Source organism: Rhea americana, unplaced genomic scaffold (assembly GCF_003343005.1).
Source record: "Rhea americana isolate MKP2758 unplaced genomic scaffold, rheAme1 scaffold_1, whole genome shotgun sequence".
Lineage (NCBI taxonomy): Eukaryota > Metazoa > Chordata > Aves > Rheiformes > Rheidae > Rhea > Rhea americana.
The window spans coordinates 14,181,125-14,203,671 of NW_028185038.1; the positions used below are offsets into that span (position 1 = coordinate 14,181,125).

At 44.0% G+C, this 22,547-nt stretch overlaps 1 protein-coding gene across 7 annotated transcripts in view; it reads right to left on the bottom strand.

The window, feature by feature from the left end:
* Window positions 1–22,547, bottom strand: part of CELF2 (CUGBP Elav-like family member 2) — a 326,855-nt gene that overhangs the window by 60,844 nt on the left and 243,464 nt on the right. For all 7 annotated transcript variants that reach the window (XM_085299437.1, XM_085299422.1, XM_085299428.1 and 4 more), the window contains 2 exons: window positions 7,360–7,408; window positions 29–163 (listed from right to left, as the gene is read on the bottom strand). In XM_085299437.1, coding sequence (XP_085155563.1) covers window positions 29–163; window positions 7,360–7,408 — 184 coding nt within the window. The remainder of the gene's footprint in view (window positions 1–28; window positions 164–7,359; window positions 7,409–22,547) is intronic.

A 22,547-nucleotide genomic window follows, 5' to 3' on the forward strand; every position in this document is an offset into this window, starting at 1 on the left:
GAGGAGGCGGCGCGGGCGGCACGCTCACCTCTGCTCAGCCCGTCGGGTCCCCGGAGGATTCGGCACTCCTCTATCTGGCCGAACGGAGAGAACATCACCCTGATATCGTTCTCATTACACTTCTTCGAAACCATTCCTATGAACAATTTTCTGTCTTCCACAGCTAGAAGATAAAAATAATGAATGAGCAAAGGCCATTTCATCTTTTTTCCTGTGATCAATGCTTCATTACCACATCAAACCGGGCTCCAGTCACGTGAGGCCGGCTCTGTAACTGAAGACAAGTCCTAAGGCAAACACTTTATACTTACAACCGCCCTTCCCCCCAAGCCCGAATCTCCGGTTTTTCTTAATCTCATCCCCCCCACACCCTTTTTTTTTAGCAGTGGTTCCTGTTTGGATAATGTATTAATTGGCCGCCCCAGTCCTGCCGCCTGTGCCTCCCCGCGGCGGCTCCGAAGCGAAAATCAGCGAGCAGAGATACCCTCGCACAGATGCTCACGCAGACAGATTCCTTCAGGCCCGGAAGAAATCACGAYGGGGAGAGGGTGAAGAAACGCTCAAAACGCTCTCCGCGAGCCACCCCCTCCAACGCTGCGCTTGCGAGAAACGCAGAATTACTGGTAAAACGTTTCCCGCCCGTATCGCCACCAACGCCAGCCGAAGCCGGGCTGCTATCCTCCCAATCCAACGCCGAGCTACTGGTCCGAAGCTGCGGACTCTTGTCGAGAAAGAAACAGCTCATCAAAACTTAACTCCTCTTGGAAAGACTTTTTTTTTTTTTTTAAAAAGGTTACCTCGCCATCCCATCTATACTGAACCAAAAACCTAAGCGCTTATTATACAGTATATACTCTAGTGCTTTCTTCTTCTCTCGAAATGGCATGTAAATCCAATTCACTGTTAATGAGCAGGCTGTCAGAGCTGGTGGGGAAGCAAAGAGAGAAGGAAGGCTTTACTCCAGAGAGTCTGCAGTGCACTTATTTATTTCTATTATTGTGCAAATTATTTTTGTAATGAAGTATTTTCATTTCGGGGCTAACAAAAAATAATAATGACTCTTCCCTTGCTCCCCAGCCCACTCTCCTTGTATTAGCATGAGTTTGTCAAATGGAATAAATTGCAGCTGAGAAGGAAGAAACTGCATCTATTTTCATAGGATTTTATTTGTGTTATACTTCAACACTTTAACGGCATTTAATAATTTCAACAATAAAGAAGAAGAGGTTCATGTTTATTGATCACAAGAGAGGTGCTGGAAGTAATTTTTTCTCTGAATTGCTGAGTTTAAAAAGTATTTGTAGCTTTTATACAAGCAAGTGCCAAGACCACACATTTTTCCAGATTCCAGAACAGAGGCCAGCCCCTGGAATCTCAGCTTCTCACTCCACAAGCTTGCAAGAAAATTGGTGTGAATTTAACACTCAGGAGCAGCAGCTTTTCTCAGCAGACATTCCTCAAGTCTCAACATCTTAATTCCCACTTTATACTCAGGTTCCACGTACAGGCTAACCCTTCAGAAAGGGTTAACCGATGATGAACATGTGGGATGAGCCTGTTCTAYATAGACCAGTATATAAGACCTTCTGACCGGGATTGATATATATATATATTTTAAACATCTCTTCATGAAACTCTACACCTTATTTATAATATTTAGTGGGCCCTGGTGTTCCTAGTAATTATTGTATGGATGGTGGTGGAGCCCATAGGCAGGCACTGGGTGAGCCGCCAGCGGGGCCGTGGCTGGAGCTCCAGCTGCCGCTGGGCAAGGCGGAGGGGGGAAGTTCACGCCTGCTGGGGGCACTTGCGTGGGCAGGGGAGATGATGATACCTGCAACCTGGCTGCTTAAAATGCCTCTACTGTCATGAATCATCCCTTTGAGGAAGGTCCCTGGCCAGGCTGAGCGCTTGACACTGGCCACATGCTATGGCCCTGGAGAAAGACTCTAAGCAAAGAAATTCAGATGGAAACTCAAAGAAATGAGGGACTTTGTACTGACACAGGATCCTCATGTGCCAAGCAAGCCGCAGAGCCCYGGTGGCCCCCAGCACGCCTCTGCCCTCCCTCAAAGCCCAACGCGAAGKCTTTGTTTTAATTTCCCCAAAGAGGAGCTGATGACAAACTCCCCACCGGCCTCCTTCAGTTTTGCTAGTAAACCTATAAACATCCCATTTAACTAACATGATTTGCAGGTTTTCAGCTTCAGGGTGATTTTGTAGTAAATTAAACATCCAGCTCCCGTGTACTGTACATCTTAGAAATGCAGATTTCACAAAGGATGCTCAGAGTACAGAAAACATATTGATATGGTGACGTGCTCGGCATTCAGCGCCATTTGTCAGCGCTGCTCACCGCTGAAGCTTAAGAAAATTGCTATTCTATTTTGGCTAGAGGCCCAGGATAAAAAATATTTAAAGGGACAATAGTTAGGATCAAAATGACATGTTTTCACCCTGTCTGATGTAACCTCTGATATTATTAGGTCGAAGTAAATTTCAGCTACATATTTTCATGCAGAAAAAGGAATGCATTTTCACCTGCATAAGACTGACTACCTGAATTTGCTTCTGCATTTTTGGTCACCTGTTTCTGCCCTTTATTTCCTAAAAGGCTCYTTATGTGCCTTGCAGGAATGGAGTGAGAATTAAACAGATAACGGACTGTAAGAAGCACGGGTCAAATTTATTTAGAGGTTAGCATACTCCTCCTTTGCATATTACAAAYGCAGGTCAGCTCTGCTGCCCAGGCACAGTTTGGTGCGATACAGCCAGGGCTAAACCTGCTGGATTTGGGATGAAAATATTTTGCAGGTGTTCGCGGTGCGGGAACCTTATGTAACTAATTGCAGATAATCTGTTTTTCAATGAGGTGAACTTTTCTCACAACCCCATGAAGCACACTGATAGCTCTCCCCTGCCTAGCAAGAGTGCCTGGGTATCTCACTTGAGGAGACATAACCACACTTCAGCTGTGGAAAGGTAGGTGAGATGAACTCCACCTTTGCTTTAGGTCTGCTTTCACGCTGCAGTCTCCTACCTTCTGGCAGTGCTACACCCAATTTGCAAAATGCCATTCTGAGGGTCCGATTTTTTAGCTTTCCAACAGTAATGAACACTTTTTAGGAGGACACTCCCCATTTCTCAGATTACTAGGTCACTTGTGCTAATCCATGGGAATGAAGGRCAGTGATTATTATCAGTATGCTACAGAAGAGCTAAAACCTACAATAATCATGGGAATCTGCCTTAAGGTTCTACAAACTTTGCTCTTCTCTCATTCTAAACCCCCAAAATTCCTTCATGAAAAATCGCAGGAATATTCCTTTATTATACATTTTGACAGCCCCTGTCAGTTCAAGAGCACATTTCCCCTCCAGAAGTTGCCTTCTCTTTTGAGCCAATCAAGAAATGGTTAAWTATGTATAAATGGTTATTTATTATTTTTTTTCTTCCAGGAGGGAAAAGGGGAAAACAGACTTTTTATCCTTATCTGTAAGCCTGTGAAAAACCCTCGCGTACAATCTGTCAAAGTCACACCTGGATCCAGGGCTGCTTGCATTAATTATCAACTTCTCTATGTGTTAGTGCTAACATATGGCATTTAATTACTCCCTCCAAGTCGGCGAAGTCGTGCCACTTAGAATTTCAAAATTATTTCTTCAAGTTTTCACAGATAAAATAAATAAAAATAAATGATAAGATCACACAGCTCTCCCCCACTGGCCCCCCTCCCCTTTTTCATGGAGAATTTCATCATTTTCCCTGAAGTGTTGGTGTTTTGAACTATTTAAGAGTATACTATCCTCAAGATATGTGCCTGAAAGTATTGACAGTATTCAAATCCTGATCCAGAAAAAATTAAGCATTTACTAAATTGTGGCATGTGACTACTGACTACATAAAGTCAAGCATGCATTTACAYGGTTTGCTGGATTAGCATGCAGGAACCTACAATTTTGAAAAAGGRAAACATCCTTAAATAGCCAAATGCTGTGAGTGATGAACACTGGAGAGCAAACTAGCAATGGTGGAGTCTTCAAAGCCTTCAAGCCATGCTTTTCTGGCAGGTGTTTCTTAACCGAAACTTTGCCAATGCGTTAAACCAACTAACTGACTAGTGATATAAAGGTGGTCAGGACTATATTTAATGGGTGATCAGAACAGGATATACTATAAACTTCATCATCTGAAACTCTTTCAGGGATGCTACATTTATCAACAACAAGAGCTTTTTAAGAATCMTCCAGGGTAGACAAATAGACAAAATTAGACCTAAAGGCAAATCTTTCTCTATCAACTCTAGCTGCTAAAAGCTCAGTGGGAGAGATTACGCTTTGGTTCACCCGYGTGAGAGGAGAGATGACTCAGAGACATGAGCTATCGTTCTCCATTCCCACTCCTGTAGGGAGGGAAGGGATGGAGATGATTGCCTAGATCTATCAGTCACCCAGTTCWTACCCAGAAGAAAACAGATCTTCATGTTGCTAATAAAGTTTGAATATTGCAGAGGTGCCAAGGCACTTCATTAAGCAAGTACAAGAGGTATATCTTCTACATCCTTCTCCCAATTTCCAAGAGGCAAGCTTGGCCTTCTGTGCTAAGGGACAGGCTTATGAAGGGACACATAAATCTAAACACAGGTACAGTGACGGGGAAGGAGGAGCATTTCATAGTAGCACTCCTGGGCTTGGGTGCTGATTCAAATCTTTTTGCGGGAGACTTAATATGGGGAGGCATGAATCTTCTCTGGTTGTATTTTGATACCACAACTGGGAATGTGGTAGAAAGCAAAATGTTTAGGAAGAGTCACAAAATTATAAGCCCTTCACATGTTTTTGGATCTGAATTCTAGAAATGGGCAAATGACCATAAAATCATCCACCTCAGCAGGATTTTTGGTATTATCACATAGCAAATACTGTTCTTTGAAAAAACTCTGTAAAATGAACATGGGGACCTCACCTGAATGGAACCTGAACAGGTCTTTCAAGCTTTCCACAGATGTGGAAGAACGGCAGTGAATGCCCAATCTCCCTCACACATTACTTTTCACTAGCTGCTTGGAAATTTAGACTGAGGGAACTTCTTTACCCTCTTTGAAACTTCAAAAACACTACTTCACTTACAAAAGGCAGGGAGATCCTCCCATTACTCAGAAAACAAAGAGTTTCAAGTGTACTTCAAAAGTTTGAGCACCATGAAAACCAAGACCCCTTGGCATGCCTGCCTTCCCTTCCTCTTTGAAGGTATCAATCTTGTTGAAGGGGTATGCTTTCTTCCTGCCATTTGCTGTTGGCACAGCTAACATGCCTCCTCAGATGGAGAGCCTGCAGCATATGGGAAACATGTGCCAAGCACTCCCCTGGGCTGTTGTTCCTTCTCTTCTGGCTCTCCAAGCTGTTTGCAGACTCTCACCTCCTGCATGGAGGTGCTTCCTACACCCCATCACCTACAATATGCCTGCAAGAAGTGCATGCACTTGCCAGAAAACTAAAGCAGGCATCTAGTTGGACAATGGCAACCTCAGATCTTTCAACATGTTTTCCCCAAAATACAAAGAAAGTCAACCTCCCTCCACCCTAAAACCCAACCCCTGTGATTCTCACGTGGAAGACAGGCACAAGAGACTATTCTGAAGATTCAGGGTATCCCCACGGTGCAGACAGCACTACCATGTAGATATGCCCACACTAAGAGCAGYGAGGAGCTAATTTACCCTGCTTTCTAAGCACGTTCTACTTGCAGAGCAGGAACAGGAGTTGCACAATTCCCCATAGTGCTTTGCCAATATGTTCAATCTTCTTTAGGAGGAAAAACTTCAGGCAATGAACACGTAATTCATTTGGAGTCTATTTTGCTCCATTGTCTGTTATGTTCCTAATTTGCCAGGAACTTAAGGTGAAATTTTTCCTTGAAAGAAGGACCTATATAGGCTATAATTAGCTTGGAGGGTCCTGGCTGGTGTTCTGGTACCTAAGGGAAAAAAACTTTGCCCATTGCAAGCACAATAAAAACGAGGGGGTGAAATTTTGATTTGAATAGCAAAGCTCTCGCTCACCACGGAGGGCTCTGAYAAGTCTGACAAGTTCTGGCCTCCTGCTCACGCAGATGCCCTGGTCTCTTTTCCGAGCATTCAATGAAAGGCAATAAATTGCTGCTAAAATGCTGTTCTTGGATAACGTGAAAGAGAGAGCACAAGTGACAGCTCAAATGTGCTGTGCTTGTGGCCAGTTTTGTTTTGAAAGCTGTCCTTATAGGAAGTCTAGCACAATGTGAAGTTTTAATTTCCTCCTAAACTTTATAATCCTTGGAGAAGYCTGAAAATGGGATGCACTACAATTAGCAAAAAAAGAAGCCTTAAAAAAGCCTTGTGGAGAGATTTAGAGCCCAATCATAATTTACATTTGCAGGTATGTAGATCTCTAAGTGCACGGCTTCTGCCCTGATTACTAATTAATGAGGTGCAAAGATGCCTGTTGGAGGAACCAGCTCTGATTATGTGGGCCTTATGGGAAAAAGAAGCTCTTGCAAGCTAAGAAGGGAGATGATATCTTTAACATACATTTTAGAAAATTACAGGAACAAATCAAGGGGAAAAATATACACATGTATATATTTTTAAAGAATCACACACAGCCAGGTTGCGTTACCATCCGATTATCTTATTTCCTTGAATATACAAACCTGGCATGTTTAATAGATTTAGCATGCTATTTTGCATGTCATATACATCCACTTAGGCAGTAACCTAGTATTCTGAATGGATATTACTGTCATTATAGCATTCATTTTAGAATGGTTGAGAGGAATAAATATACTGCGAGATGCAAGGTGGGTTTCCCAGTTCAGAACTAAGCATATGATTAAAGCCTAAATTTGGCTGAGATTCAGAACGGCATCATTCTATAAAAAAGGAAGTTTAGGCAAATGTTTAAGGACCCGTCAGAYGCTTACACAATTTGTTAACATGAGAATGCTTGCTTTGTTTTGTTTTGKTTTGGTTTGGTTTTCTCACCATTAAAATTTCATCTCTATTCTATCAATACCAGGGGCTCCTGGATCACCTAACTCCCAGCAGAGCAAGTGGAAGACACATGTAATGAGGTAGGCCATGACATACAGTATGTCCGAGGCAAGAATGCTTTTCAGAACATTTCCTTCTTTAAAACTGAAGATAAATTGGAGTTCAGAGTAGGTCAATATCTTTCCAGACCTGTCAGTTGTAGGGAAACCTCATACAGTTTTCATAGCACAGGGAGGAACACTCTTGCAATGTTTTGTGTGCTTTCATGAAAAGAGAGTCACAATAAAAATAAGTAAAAATAAAAATAAGTAAAAATAAGTTAAAACACGTACCATTGGACTTTTCACTATCTGCAGGTTTCATCTGAATAGGATGATGCATCTAAAAATAAAAAAGAAAAAGAGTAAGGCAGGTTGGATAGTCATAAAAAGCGAGAATCATGTTTCTAACGAGGGGCTAAAAGGATATAAGATCAGTATTAAACATGCTCAAGTGATACAAATTCAAAACAGCACAATATTATAGGCTTTTAAGAAAAAATAAAATGGTAAAGAAGCATTTTACAACCAGGAAGATTAAAAAAAAATAGATCATTGGGCCCACAGGACTCATATAAAACTTTAATTTGCTGTATCTARTTTCAGAAGACCACTAAAGTTACAGCCCTCATTAGTTTATGGCATGCTTGCTTTCTATTTTACCAACTTTTTTCTCCAGTTCAACCATTGCCTGAACCAAGATGGAATTTTCAAGTAATTTAAGACCTAGTAAGCATTTGAAACACACTCAGAGGAGTTTAGCTTGACAAATGAACTTTGCTCRTAATTAAAAAACCATGTGCTGATTCTTTCAGTACTGGAGAGGAAGAGACTTGCACCTCCTATTACTGCTTAGTACCTTGCCTTCTTTTTAGAAAATCTCATATGCTCCTTCGTAAAGCTTCCACCACAACACAGAATAGCTCTGTTTTCTATAAAAACTCCCAATACTTTTTCCTTTTCAAACTATTCCTCTTTTCTTCCCACCTCTTACTGCAAAAAAAAACCCTGTACTGTTCTGTGCTGTACATCACATGGCGTCCCGTCTTCACATGCTTGCTATGGTGTGTCCTTGTCTTTTGCTACCAAATGTTATTTCCACATCTCTTCTTATTTACTATGCCAATGAAATCTCCTCCATTTTTTTTTTCTATCTGTTCAGGAATAGCAACACCACAACAGCTAATAAACTCTCTCTGATCTGAGTGCATGGCACCTCCACTGGACTTTCCTCTTTTGATTATAGCCAGCTGTACATCTACTGCAATAGATTTAGGTGACATTTGTTAGAGCTCCTCAAATGCCTTCAGAAGTCATGTTTACACTTGCAAAAATGCTCCCCTTATTTTCTTCAGCAGGGCTCTGCAGAACTGCAGGGATTTGCCTGCAGAAACCTTATTGCAGCAGTGAGGCTACTGAGTTCTCTTTCTTCATCAATCCCTCCCCAGTTCTCATGGGCATACAGGAAAGTCTATGCTCTTACTGCTTTTATATCATCTTTCAGTGCACCAAAGCTGAGTATTGCCTAAAACTGTTAGAATCAATGCCATTTTTTATAAAGGACTATAATGCCAAATTTGGTTTTGGAAAACAGAACCAGCTGAGTGGGAGATAACAYCCATACACTCCTATCAAACGTGTTCCCAGAGCTGTGAACAAGCAAATCTGCGTTGGTTTTGGTGGAGTCACGTAACCTCCAGGGATATATTTGCTAGACTTTTTAGCAAATATAAAATATTGTGGTGAATATTCCCAGAAGATTTACTCAAAATTCAGAGTGCTTCCTGGCCCTGCAAATCAATGTATTCCTTGTACTGCCTGAAAATTCCCCACTGTGCCCTAAGGAAAAGGCAAAGCCGCAAGGTGGACGTAGTCACCAGGATGCATAAATTTGTTTTAATTTTAACAATTCTGCTCTCTTTGAATCATTTGTTTCCCAAATGGACTTTAACAGCCCTGCACTTTCCTTCCACCGCTCCTATTCGATCTAATTTATAGCAAAAAGGGAACTTATATTGTACTCCGTCTTCTTTAACTAGTGCTTAACATTTAGCTGGCATCAACAATACACTGGGCACTGCAGGAGACTTTAAATTCACAGCAATGTGGTGCAACACGTCCACTCAGCAAGCAAAAAAGTGAAAGAGGAGAAAAGGTGCAACCTGCTCCAACGAGCGCACTGCAGGCACTGGCGGCTCTGCGGAGTGCCGGAAGGATGAAGCAATAAAGCAGCCGACGGAGYTGAGTTGTCTGGATGCCTGTAGGAGCGTGCAGCCAAGAGCAGCAGATAAAGACAAGCTGAGGTAGACAAGAGGAGATACATCTCCTGATATTAGAGGGCCAGAAGGATGTAGGATACTACACTGGGAACGCCACTGCTCAGTTCACAGTAAATTTGGGAATACGCATCTGTAGAAAAATCAAACTAATCTAGATCTTATGTAGACTTCTTTTCTCACTAGCAAGCGTAAATCAGGAGTGATTCCATTGCATTTAACAGCATCGTATCATTGCAAAACTAATGAAAGATTCAGATCAGGCCTGGAGGGTTTAAACGGTAGCATACCCATGGCAAAGGGGATGCAATACACAAATACGGCTTTGGCAAAGAGGTGGAAAAAATACGTTACTGTCAGTTCTCTAACATGAGAGGGCTCATGTTGAAGCTTGTTTAACCCTGACCATCACCAATTGATACGTTAATGACCTTTAACACTGGATTCAATAAAACATGCCATTTATAACCCGAAATGGGTTTTATAGAGTCACTGGTTCGCATCTCATTATTAAACTCATTGCTGACCTCTAGAGACAACTGCCGTGACAATACATATTATAAGCTCTGTAGCCATAAAATATTTAAAAGTAGGTGTAAAAAAAAAAGGAGAAAAAAAGAAYGAATCTCGAAGAAGAGTGCAGCGAATACGAAAATTAAAGGGGCAGACGCAAAAGCTAAATTGGTACAATCCCTTCACTCTACAACGAGMAAAAAGGAAAATAATCTGTGCGTTTTATATCTTGCTTGGGTAACTGTAGACTATAAAATAATAAAAGAGCTGCGCTTTTCCAGGCCCTCCAAAAGATTATAGACGATACAAACCTGTTTCAAATTAGATGCCACCCACTAGAATCATGTCATCTACGGCAATGAAGGATTTCACGTCTTATCAGCAAGCTGTTATTGTGGCTATACATCAGAGAGCCGCACACTTCGGCAGCCCAAGGTAAGTGATGGCTCAGTATGTCACGTCGCCATGCAAACAGGAAACACTTTCCTCTGCAGCTTGAAGAAAATATAGCTTTGCTTCTRAAAATACACTCTGAACGCCCTTTTGCAATTAGTAGGTAGGGAAGAGTAAGGGAAGTAACTGCAGTAATTTATGCATACAGTGTATACACTATACTGAGCGTGGCCCCTACAGCCAAGGGGTGAGGGCAGCAGCAAGCCCAAGCCAAGGCCTAGCGTWATCACCAATCAGCTAAATCTTTTCTTTCTCCCCCCCTCTTTTTCCTGAACACACAACCGTACGCACATAGAACTTCATCAGAGAGAAGAAAACCCAACAGAGCAACCAACCCGAAACCCTTTCAGCACCACGAATCCTCCCCTGCCTCCGYGTCCTCCTCCCTGCAGCAGCCCTGCCACCCATCGCCTGCTCGCCGAAACCAGGTGATGCCTGCGCGGGAGGAGGCGAGCGGGTGGGCTGAGAGCCTCTTCCTGGCACAACCGCTGCGAGGAAATTCGATTAACTCAGGGTGGAAAGCTGCCTGGGACCGTGGAGGCTGTCGCGGTGATTAAGCCATCATTTCAGGCAGCTTTCTCTCATCGGCTGTCAAATCCGATTCCCCGACCCCCATGGGCTTTACTCGTTCAGGGGATGCTGAAAATCAGAGGCAGTAGTAAGCAAAGGGCGCTAGCGGGGGAAGTGGGAGGACTTCTTCACAGGCATGGCCCGGTGTGGGACTGGCACACTCCGAGTCCGCCACCCAGAGGACTTCGGTGCACAAAGTCCATGCTGCAAGGAGGTACAACCAAAATTAAGTGAAAGTTTTCTTTTCTTTTCTTTTCTTTTNTTTCTTTTCTTTTCTTTTCTTTTCTTTTCTTTTCTTTTCTTTTCTTTTCTTTTCTTTTCTTTTCTTTTCTTTTCTTTTCTTTTCTTTTTGCCCAAGAGAGAACCAGGCAGGAGCACTTCCTTGTGTTTATTCTCAACTCCGTGACTGCTCCTGGAAGCTCACCAAAGCCTGCTCCACCACCCAACAGGTATTTCAAACACCTCCAACATGCCCCACACAAGGGGCTACAGAACGAGGAAAAAACCCAGAACAATGCATGCAAGAGGTCCAACAGGGGCAAAAATAAGCAGAAGGCCCCAAGGAAGGGAGAAGGGATTGAAAATAATTACCCAATGGCAAGATGAAGGCCAAAAGGGATCGTGAGAGCTTGSAATTATTGACCCATTCCCCTAAAGAACTCGCATTATTTGGGTGACATCCAAACCAAGCAAACAGCAAGAGGATTAAAAGACRACAGCTTGCTTGTATTTTGTCATTTCTATCATTTTGGGACCTGCTTCTTGCTAGCACTGATCATTGCTGAAGCCATGGRAGATTTCCTTTACATTTCATGTGTCTCAAAACTATAAAATGGTAGGAGAGGATGTGGGAGAGAGAAGGAGAAGAGATGTGAGACCTTAACAGGACCCTGATATTCCTCTCGGGGGAAGGATTATAAACCTATGGACTTTYTGGAAACAATGGGAAAACCAAAGATGAAGAAAATATTAAGGCACATCTAGGGCCTTTGGGGAGGAAATGTGCCTGAAGACGCATCAACACCAAGAAGGATGGGAAAAAACTTGTGTGCTTTGCATAACTAGTTTGGGGAATGAATTTAAAGTTTTCTCCTGGCTACTGATCCAATTAGTGAGTGCAGCCTAATTAGATTAGTAGCACAAGGCAAATAAGACCTGAAACCTCTTTCTCACAGGTTCCTGCACATCCCTTCACAGTGTCTGGAAGTTGGGAAGGAAAGCATCGACCTACTGAAAAGCCAGGGGAAGAGGGGAAAACGGTCCACCAACCCCAGAGAATTAAACGATTGCCAGTGTGTTCAGAGAGCGTTGTTTTTCTGGATTATTATTTGCAGACTCTCGCATTCAGCTCTTGGCTTCCAACGCTTTCAGGAGGGTCCTTTTGGAGGAGCTCTTGAACATATTTCTCKTATCACTTCAACAGCAACTTATTTTGCTTTTTGAAACCCATACGACTCGTAAGTAATACGGCGTTTCCCAGAAGTGAAAGAAGTGTATTTTCCTATCAAAGGGAACTGTTTAGAACTACTTCTCTAGGGTCAAACTAACTTGAAATACACAGTCAATATCTGGCTGTAGCTTCAGGGAACTTATCTGGAAGCAGGGCACAGTCTCTTAGGCTAAATAAATACTAGTGGAATAAAAGAGGCAAGAGACCATTCGCTGGCTCTTAAGGGAAGTGGCATGGCACAGCTTGCATTTATTCAGCTATACTTCTCTTCCCCCTCAAAACAGGCTGGTCTTGTCCACCTTGCCTAGCAGGACCAGCGCCTACCCACATTATTGCCCCAAACCAACTTRTCGGCACGGACTGTGCCACAAGTCAAGCTGCACAGACAACCTCAGGRCAGCACTGAAACCAATGCTGTGGTCCTGCTTACCTTACCAGCACAGACAGGGCCTCGGATTCCCCAAACTAGTGTAAATTATTTATCTTGGTGTATTCATGGGTAAGAGGAACACAAGTGTGCATCCATCATATACAGACGCAAACAAATAAATGCTAAGTAGTAGTTGTAGCTGTCTGTGCAGTGGCATGGCCTGATTATTGTTTGCAGTCATCCTTTCACAAATACCTGCTTTAAGGGATTTAAGCCATGTTAGGTATTTATACAATTTTGGCRGCAGCAGAACACACTCTGTTTCCTGCCCTCCTAGATTTCCATCGTACACATAGAGATGCATTTTGGAAAGAGAGAGAGAGAGAGAGAGAAAGAGGGAGGGAGGGAGGGAAAGAAGGAGAAAGAGAAGCAGGGGAAAATGAACACTGGTGGTGGGTGCCAAATATAGTTCATGCAGTAATGCATAAAATCATTATTTTCTATTTAGAGCACAGAAACAMGCATATAGGTTGCTTAAAACAAGTTGTTGCCTTTGCAGGAGAGCACTGAAGCTGCTGCAATTCGATGACTTTTGGAAGCCTTCCAAGTCAGTCATTTGCAATCCACTACAGTCCATTTTTAAAAATCAAGTTAAATTGAACATTAGCTTGAGTGACTTAGAACAACGCTGTGCTTTAAAATAATAATAATACTCTAGTGATCCCTTCCACAGCGACTCCCACATCTGACTGCTCTTCCCGTACATTTGCTAATTAGACTGTGATGCTCCGTCTTCTTCAGAAGTTGCACCCTAATACAGAAACGTAAAAGTTGCCAGTTTGAGAAGTGACAACTTCACTTCATAATGTACAAATAACTACCATTGCTCTGTTAGCAGTTCTACACCATTTAGTTAATTCCCTCATTTCYTACCTCCCACACAAACAGCAACAACTCCAGGACATGCACAAGCCAGAGCAGAGATGAGGATGGGGAGCTACGGCAAAATTTCCCTCTTCAAAAGCACATGGAAACTGAAGTGATTAACTATCTTTTCCACAAACAAATGAGCCTTTACAGAACCTATTCAATCCTAAAAATAGACAGTAAGTGGGATTCTACATCTTGTTGGGAATAATGCCTTGGGGATATTTTGTATTATCCATGCTTAAAAAGCAAACCCATTAGACATCTGAGCAAAACACCAGATATTATTTTAACAGCAAGCGTTATCCATCTCGTCTGCAGCACCAATAACTTGTGTTGACATTTTGCCAATTGGAGCTTGCGTGCCSATGTTTCTCCCTTCGCAATACCACGGTAAGGTGACGAAAGATAACAAAGTGCCGCCACGACATGAATTGACTGAGTTTCAACAGCCACTCGAGGTACCTGCGAGGAGCAAAATGACTGTCCACRCTTCTGAGCGGACAACGCAGCGCAGCGGTGGGTTGCCTCACCACGTGGACCAGAATGACTTGCAGCGGGGCCCGAGCTCCTCACGCTCTAATTGATTTCYGCTCCCAACATGAGGGTTAGGAGCTCTCTCTTTTCAGCAGAAAGCAAGCAGTGGGGAGGAACAAGGCACAGGGACTGCTGGTGGTTCATCTTGAGTTCCCATGCACCTGAARCCAAGTCTCTCAAGCCCCACCTAACTTGAGAAAGGCAACGTGAGAACCTAAAGCAGTGATGAGATGGCAGATAAGCACCAGCAAAGCTGTCAGGCTTTACAGATCTCRGCTAGCACAGCTGTGGGCTAGACCATGTGGATTTGCCCAAGAAGGCTTCAGATGCCAGCACTCATTTCCCAGAATGATATCACCACTCAAGCCTATGTCTCACTGGAGATGACTCCAGTATTTGGAAGTCGTATTTTCTTCCATTCCCTATCCAGTCTCTGGTACGCCTTCCTGAAGGCAACAGGATACTTCCAGAAGGAGCACTCTTCCTTAAAACCAAAGGTCCGCACTCCTCCCTAGCCCCYACGTGAACATTTGGAAAACAGAACCAGGGCCAAGCCCCAAACCAGTGCCTCTTCTGTCATCTCCTGGGAAAAGTCTTCCCACCTCCCAACCTCTGGATGGGAATAATTGAATCTTGTGCTYGCTTGGGTGAGCTGGAAAAGCTTATTTCACTTCTGATCTCCCAGTGCGTGTCAGAGCATCGGCTCGGGCAGTGCTGGTGCCTGCTGACACTCCCAGTGACATTTGCCCTTCTCAGTTATGATTTCAGCGTCTTTGGAGACCAAAGATGATGTTCCCACAAGATTCCAATTTTGACTTGTGAAATTTCCGGCTTAAACCCCCCCCCCTTCTGCTGTCAAATGGAAACCCTTCAAGTAACTTGAGCTGTGGGCTCTGTTCTGGAGCGCTACCATTTGCATGTGGTCCTTGTGAACAACCTCCCTTTCTGAGCTGTGACTCCACATAAACRTCTAGGATGAGGCTAAGAAAGTAAAGCAATCCTCTACCTCCTTYTCTATCCCTGCAAAACCCCAGAAAAAACCCAAATGAAAGAAATGTTCTGGGAGGCTACAGAGGACTGTGAGGAAATTCAGTTTAAATGAAAGGTACTTAAAAATATGCGGCGTCTTTTGTAATGTAAAACAAAAAACTCATCTGTGACTCAGAGCACCGCTACCAGGATATTAAATGCTTGTTTTGCAGAAGTTTTATTTTAAGATTTACTCCATTCTGGGCTTCCATGTACTGTCTCCTCTGTGAACTATACTCGAGGAAAACATCATGTGATTCTGCTCAGCAACATCCTGTACCTTTGCCAAGCTGAAATTCAGGAAACAACCCTTTAAAGGGAACAACCAGGGATGGCAACGTTTGAGAAAGGCAAGACAGGCTAGCCAGGGCTCCCTTGTTTCTTTGTCAGCATCATCTCCTCTCCAAGTATCTTCTTCTTTGGCTTTCGTTCAGTAAGAAGGAAATCATCCTCAACCACTTCCTCGGTTGTACATCACAGATTTTTCTCYTGCATTTTCTAAAGTGCCTCTTATACCCACTTCTTTTTGTGGGATAGGAGGTCACCTTGTTCCAGCACCGCACTTGGTCTCCTCTTCTGACAGAAACTAGAGTCTATTATTTGGCACAAAAGTCAAATTCGAGGCTATGGGATTTTTTTTTACATGATGCCTTTTTAAAGTTCTCGTCGGAAAGCCYTCATATTTGCATTTCAATGCAACAGCGAGAACATCTTATAGTTAAAGAGTGTGACTGAGGTAAGTCTAAAATAAGCCAAAAAAGCATCCAAATTATAACTTCTRTTGAAAGCCCACCTTTTAAATTAGAGCGAACAGTACGATTTATAGGAAGAGTTGGCAGTGCTGACAGGGGGCTACTGCAGTTTTCGCTTAGAAAAGGTGCAGAGCAGCTCCGAGCCCAGCCTGCATTTCTTTATTCACAATTCCCTTGTCTCCAGCAGCCCGTCAGTCAGATTTCTCCCTGTTACCAAATACAGACTAATCCAGATTTCTGGAAAGGTCAGACACAAGCCCCAAACTACTTGTCAACATGCGTATTTAAATATTGCAGGGAATGGCCAGGACGTTCAGCTAGGAAGGGGGCTGCGAATGAAGAGATCAAAAATCTTACTCTCTGGACTGAGATCACCTGGAGTAAATCAGCATGGTTTTATTGCCAAGCCAGTGGGGCCATAATGTTTTACGCCAAGTGAGGATACGGCTCATAGATTTTATTTAAGCTCTCTGTGCGCTGAAGTATAGACATTTTCCATAGCTCTCCAGGATCGGCATCCAAATAAAAGCTCTCGATGCTATGCCAATACTCTGCAGTGGCAAAATAAGCTGGCTGCAGAGAGAGAATGAGGAAAGATAGCCAGATATTTGATCCATCGCTGAAGACAGAATGTTACTGCAGCCTCAGACCCCAGACACACACAAATACACACCGTCCACGAGAATATAGGAGCATCCAGCTGTGTCTATATACAGTTACAAACAGCAGTAAGACCACTGTAGTAAGTAACTGCAATTTTTGACCATTCAACTCATTCTCTTCTCTCTTTTTTTAGCATCTCTGTAGCTAATGTAGCTTGCCAGGGCTTTCATTTGGGATAAAGAAGGTATTTTGTACTCATATTAAACATGCAGCATACATTAGCATTCATCACGCTAATCCTAAGGAAATCTAACAGATTTATATATTTCTCCCAATAGGTGCTTGGGAAGCTGAATGAACAGATTAAAAGGGCAATATTAGCAAAATCATATATTTTTAAAGAATCAGTTCCAGCTGGCTGTGTTATTTAGAGAGTGAGATTAAGCTTTCGCTAGTAAAAAGGGACAGTGTCGGGAACAACAGAGCCAMAATCAACCTGCCTCCACCTATTTGCAAAGCTCTGTATTAGCGTCTGAATCCAAAGATGAACGTTAGAACATTTTTCCTGAGACTAAGCCCCCTGATTCCCTTGAAAAACCCACCAAATGTGCTTCATAAACACCACCCTGTGCAAAGCTAACTTCTCTTATTTATTCTTCATGTTGCTTTCCCACTCAATTAGCAGTTTCCTTTGCCTTGTGCTCCAAGAGTAACATCTTCATGAAGATGTTTGGCCCGAAGGTCAAAGCGAGCTCTCTGCAAAGGCGGCTGCAGGTAGAACAGCTCGAGGCCAAGCAGCATGATCAGGAGGGTCCCCTCAAACCAAACTGAGCTAACAGCTCCCACATCACCCGTCCCACCTGCTCCGGAGGCAGCAATGCTGGCACTGGGGTGACTCCAACTCCCAGCTTCTTGGCCAACGCTGAACCTCGCTAATGCACCTTGACGGCTGTCACAACTTCCGTGAAGCTGGCGCAGGGGAAGGAAAGCACCAGGGAAGGCGGTGCGGATGCAGAGAAGACTCACTATTTTTGGCTCCCCGTCAACAGGGAGGAAGACAAGTGCCAGACATGAGAGCTGCTAGCTATGGTGCTGCCTTTAAACCGGGATCATCCTTTAAATCATGTCGTGCTTTGGAATATGGATACGGTCCCAAGTGGCAAAGGAYGTGCCCACCCAAGCAACCCGGAAAACCCCCCAAACAGAAGCAAACGAGCAGAGCTTTTAAACTGACTGTAACTCTTACCAACATCTTTCTTTCTGGTTAATCATGTATTTCTGTACAGACAAATAGGAGGATTCTATATTCAGACAAGCACAGCAATTTCCTTCACTTAGCAATTGCAGCAATGAGAGATGAAAAAATCCATTAGCTCATCTCGAATGACTTAATGCCAATACAGTATTATTGTCTGTCATATATTTTCTAAYTCTCTCCTACCCCAAATGCCCCTAAGGATTGAGATTTAACTCTGTTTCCTTTAGAAGATTATTCTAATTGGAGAGATACTGGTTTCCCTGATACTTGATCGAAGTTTTATCCCACCTCTTACGACYGTAAATCCTCAATTCAGCGTACAATCTGAAACAACTCCCACTTGTCACCGGCGTTGGGGCAGTACCAACGCGTCACCCCGGAGGAAAGAAACACACCGCYGCCCTCCGTGCTGCCGGGCCTGCTTGGCCGGGAAGCCCCGGCACGGCACTTATCCTCTCCCTCCGCCTCGCAGCACTCGGAACGAGCGCACTGTATCACAACACAGCGCATCTTCCTCCGAGGCGCTGTCATGAACCGGCCACAAAACAGCATTAGTTGCCGTCTGGTGGATGCTCGCTCAAGTGATGGTCTGGAACGCAGGACACAAACTGCATTCAATCACCGGAGGCGTTCGCGGCCGAATGGGAATATCCAGGTAGCACGCAGCTGGAAGCTCGGCGCACGGCTCAGAGCCCACCGACGGGTGCCCTCCGAGCAGGCAGCACCCACGTGTTTGGCTTCGCACAATTGCRGGCTTCGCTTCTGGTGGCACAGGGCTTCCAGGTCTTGGTTAAAAACTAATCTCATCCTCTGATTAGCATCTTTTTTTCCCCTCCAATCTTATTTTCTGTAACTCAGAAATCCTGTGTTCCCTATCTTTAAATCAATGATAAGGCTCCACTCATCCTTTAAAAAAGATTGCTATTACTCCTTTCAAACACRAGGCGCTTTATTTTCTCTCTCTTTCCTTTTCCTTTATTTCTCCTTCACAAGAAGATTTCCATTCGCTGCAACGGGCTCTTGTAACGGTTGCAAGCAGACCCGGGCGAACGGTATTCACAAGATCCCCCGATACACTGTAAATTCCATTTGCAAAAAACCCAGAGAAGTCGCTCGCTCCAACGCTCACCTGCACACCCCGCGTCCCCTCCGGCGACGAGAGAGAGCCCATCTCGGGCTAACGGGGGGGCGAGAGCTGGGACTGACTGCAAGCTRCTTTAATGCCGCTCTGAACGACACCCCACGAAGATTAGGGAGTCGTCGGAATCACGTACCGGCCAAGGCTCCGGCTCGCTTTGCGAAGCCAGCCTGAATTAATTAATGGGTAGCTTTCCTTTGATATCACTTTGATATTTGGCTGCAGCTGGATAAAAATCAACCACAAAGGAAACTACATTTTGTTTATCACCACTCAGGACCTTGTTTCATCCTCCTTTTTATTTATTTTGCAGTTTTTGCCTTTTTAATTAATTGCCCTAGAAAAACAGAGGAGGCAACCTGACAACCAAACGCTGGCGCTAAATCAAATTCCTTTTTTGTCCTGAAATATAGCCTCTGCAGCTAGGGGTTGTCTCTCACTTAACTTTTCAGGGTGGGAAATCACAGCACGTTTTTATGTGCTGGAAGGTTTCCGATGTTTATCAGGTGAAATGACATTACAGCAGGGAGGCGCTCGCACCCGGAGCTTGCCAGACTGCAGCTCCAGAGATGCTGCTGGGAAAGGAGAAAGGACCACTTGCTCCATACCCAGGACAAGAGTAGCCAAAGAGCAGCTCTTCCAACTGAGAGCTGAGAAAGATGATAATTTTTMTTAGGAGAACAAGTGAAAAATTAGTTATCTTTCTCGGTCTAAAAAATTATTTTTAATTAGAAAGCACACAATTGCCCAAACTGTGATATTAGAGCAGGAGATGTGGTCAAGCCATCCAGTTTCACTGGRTTTTCCAGGAAGCATCCCAGGATTTCTAACAGTGCAAAGAGGACAGAGCTTATGTTTTCTCTCTTGTCCCACCTTTGGCACATACAACGGCACAGTGCTTCTAAACCCAGTTGAGGTAGGAAAAAACTACCAAAGGATTCCTCAACATGAGGCTCCACCATGACAGCATAAGCATGAGATGAGACAACACTTTGTGCAATGTGCTCTAGGAGACCCTGCTTGAGCAGAGGGGTTGGACTAGATGATCTCCAGAGGTCCCTTCCAACCTCAACCCTTCTGTGATTCTGTGATCCCTTGGATGACTACAAATCGAGCACGGATCGTTGCAAAAAGCTGCAGAACTCGCAGGGTTCGGCACTCATAGAAGGATGTTTTGTGAGAAAACATCTCCATTAGAACATGTCACGGAGCCCCGGCTCTTTAGTCACAACATAACTCAGAGCCATGGGAACTGAGGCAGGTAAATGGCATCCAAGGGCATCTCTAACAATGTTACCCCTTGACGCCTGCGACATTGTTTATGATTTGCCTTTCTAATTTCCCTACACATAGAAGTTGTCAGACRGCTAGGAAGGCTCCCTGAACTATTTTTTTCATTATCAAGACAATTTTAATAGCTTGTGTCATGGTGCTAATGAGGCTGACTGAAGCACCTGTACTTTCTGTTCTGGCTAACGGAAAACAGCTAACACCAGCAGGAAGATGAATAGCGGTTTAAGAGAGTTGCTGGGCTATTAGCCCTAGCTAAACATCCTGCCTAAGTCTTGGTGAGCACTGCAATACCCTAGAGGCCTCTCAAATTTGCTCAGACTTTCCCATTCTTAAGTGCACAGAAGACTGCTCTGCAAATGGCCAATGATTTTTGGGTACCCAGCTTGAAACTGATTTTCTGTGAATAGATAGCTGAACCTTTCTGAAAAGCAGGTTAAGATGTTCTAAGCTGGACATAAAAATCCTGAGGCATTTTGGGAAGTGTTGACCTCAACTGTCCGGAATTATGGAAATTAGAGGTAAARTACAGCATCACATGTTAGAGCAGTTTGGCCTTTTGATGATGGGCTTCACATCAGGAAAACTTTCTCAGGTTAAGCCAGTATTTTGCATTACTTAGTTTCCATCCCAGTATTATTATACTGCAAAGCTGTGCAGAAAATCCTGAGCTACTCCAAAAGAGCAATCTAAAAACGCTGGCTTGCACCTAACTGCATTTGCAGCTGGGCTAGTGTACCCTTGCTTCTCAGCAGATCTACTACACCATGCAAAAAGAACCCTTCKGGATGAACACCCAGGATCTGAAACAGCTCCCTGATGCCTACASGCTGCGCAGCTCAGTGCCCTCTTGACGTACCCCAGGGACTAGACTGGGGCATCACTCCCCTGGAGTACGGCAGACCAAGGTTTAGTCTCCTTTCCCCAGTGATTCACGCCAATGGGTCTTCTTGCCAGATTATTATTGTATGCACATTCTGGGGGACCATCTTCCAAGCTTTGAAGCTTTTCCAAATAATAAAAATACTTACTGGAGCATGAACTCACATCCGGATATCACAATTCTTGAATCACTGCCTTCAATACTAGGCAACCAAGTGTTTTTATTTGCTCTCTCTGAGCCCCATGAGAGTTTAATACTTTCATACACAGTGGAGCAATGTCAAAAGAAGAAATAGTGACCCCCAATCTCAACTGAGCAGTCTGGTGGTGAGGGCACTGTTAGGGGAATTAAAGTTACACCCTTACAGCAAATAAGCCAGACAGGATGTGAACTCCATTCTTCTGCATCCCAGAAAACTATCCTAATGCTATGGCTGATGAGATGACTCAGAGATGAGATGACTGGCTTGGTGGATGAGGGGAAGGCGGTGGATGTTGTTTACCTTGACTTTACTAAGGCTTTTTGACACCATTTCCCATAGCATCCTCATAAGCAAGCCGGTGAAGTACAAGCTATATAGGTAGACAGTGAGGTGGATTGAGAACAGGCTGAACTGCCAGGCTCAGAAGGTTGTGAAGTTCAGGTGGAGACTAGCCACTGGTGGTGTACTCCTGGGGTCGATACTGGCTACAAAACTGYTTAACCTCTTCATTAATGACTGGATGATGGGACTGAGAGCACACTCAACAAGTCTGCAGATGACACAAAACTGAGAGGAGTGGGTAATACACTAGATGGTTGTGCTGCTATTCAGAGGGACCTCAGCAGGCTGAAGAAATGGGCAGAGAGAAACCACTTTAAGTTCAGTCAAGAGAAATGCCAAGTCCTGCATCTGGGGGCAAATAACTCCATGCACTGGGTGCCGACCAGCTGGAGATCAGCTCYACAGAGAAGGACCTGAGGGTTCTGGTGGACAGCAAGCTGAGAATKAGCCAGAAATGCACCCTCATGGCCAAGAAGGCCACTGGTATCCTGGGCTGCATTAGGTAGAGTATTGCCAGCAAGTCAAGGGAGGTAATCCTCCCTCTCTGCTCAGCCTTGGTGAGGCCCCACCTGGAGTATCAAGAATATCATGGTTTTATCATAAARCAATCCTTTTAAAAAATTTCAAACCCTTGACTATCCAGACAGTAAATTGCAGTTTATAATCTACGCTGTCACTATGAAAAGCTACGCTCTGCATTTGAAACTATTTTCACTGGTTAAATGCCAATGGTCTCCTGGGCTGCATTAGGCAGAGTGTTGCCAGCAGGTCAACAGAGCTGATCCTTTCCCTCGATGCAGCCCTGGTGAGGCCACATCCGGGGTGCTGTGTGCAATTCTGGATTCCCCAGTACAGCAGAGAGACAGACCTGCTGGAGTGAGTCCAGCTG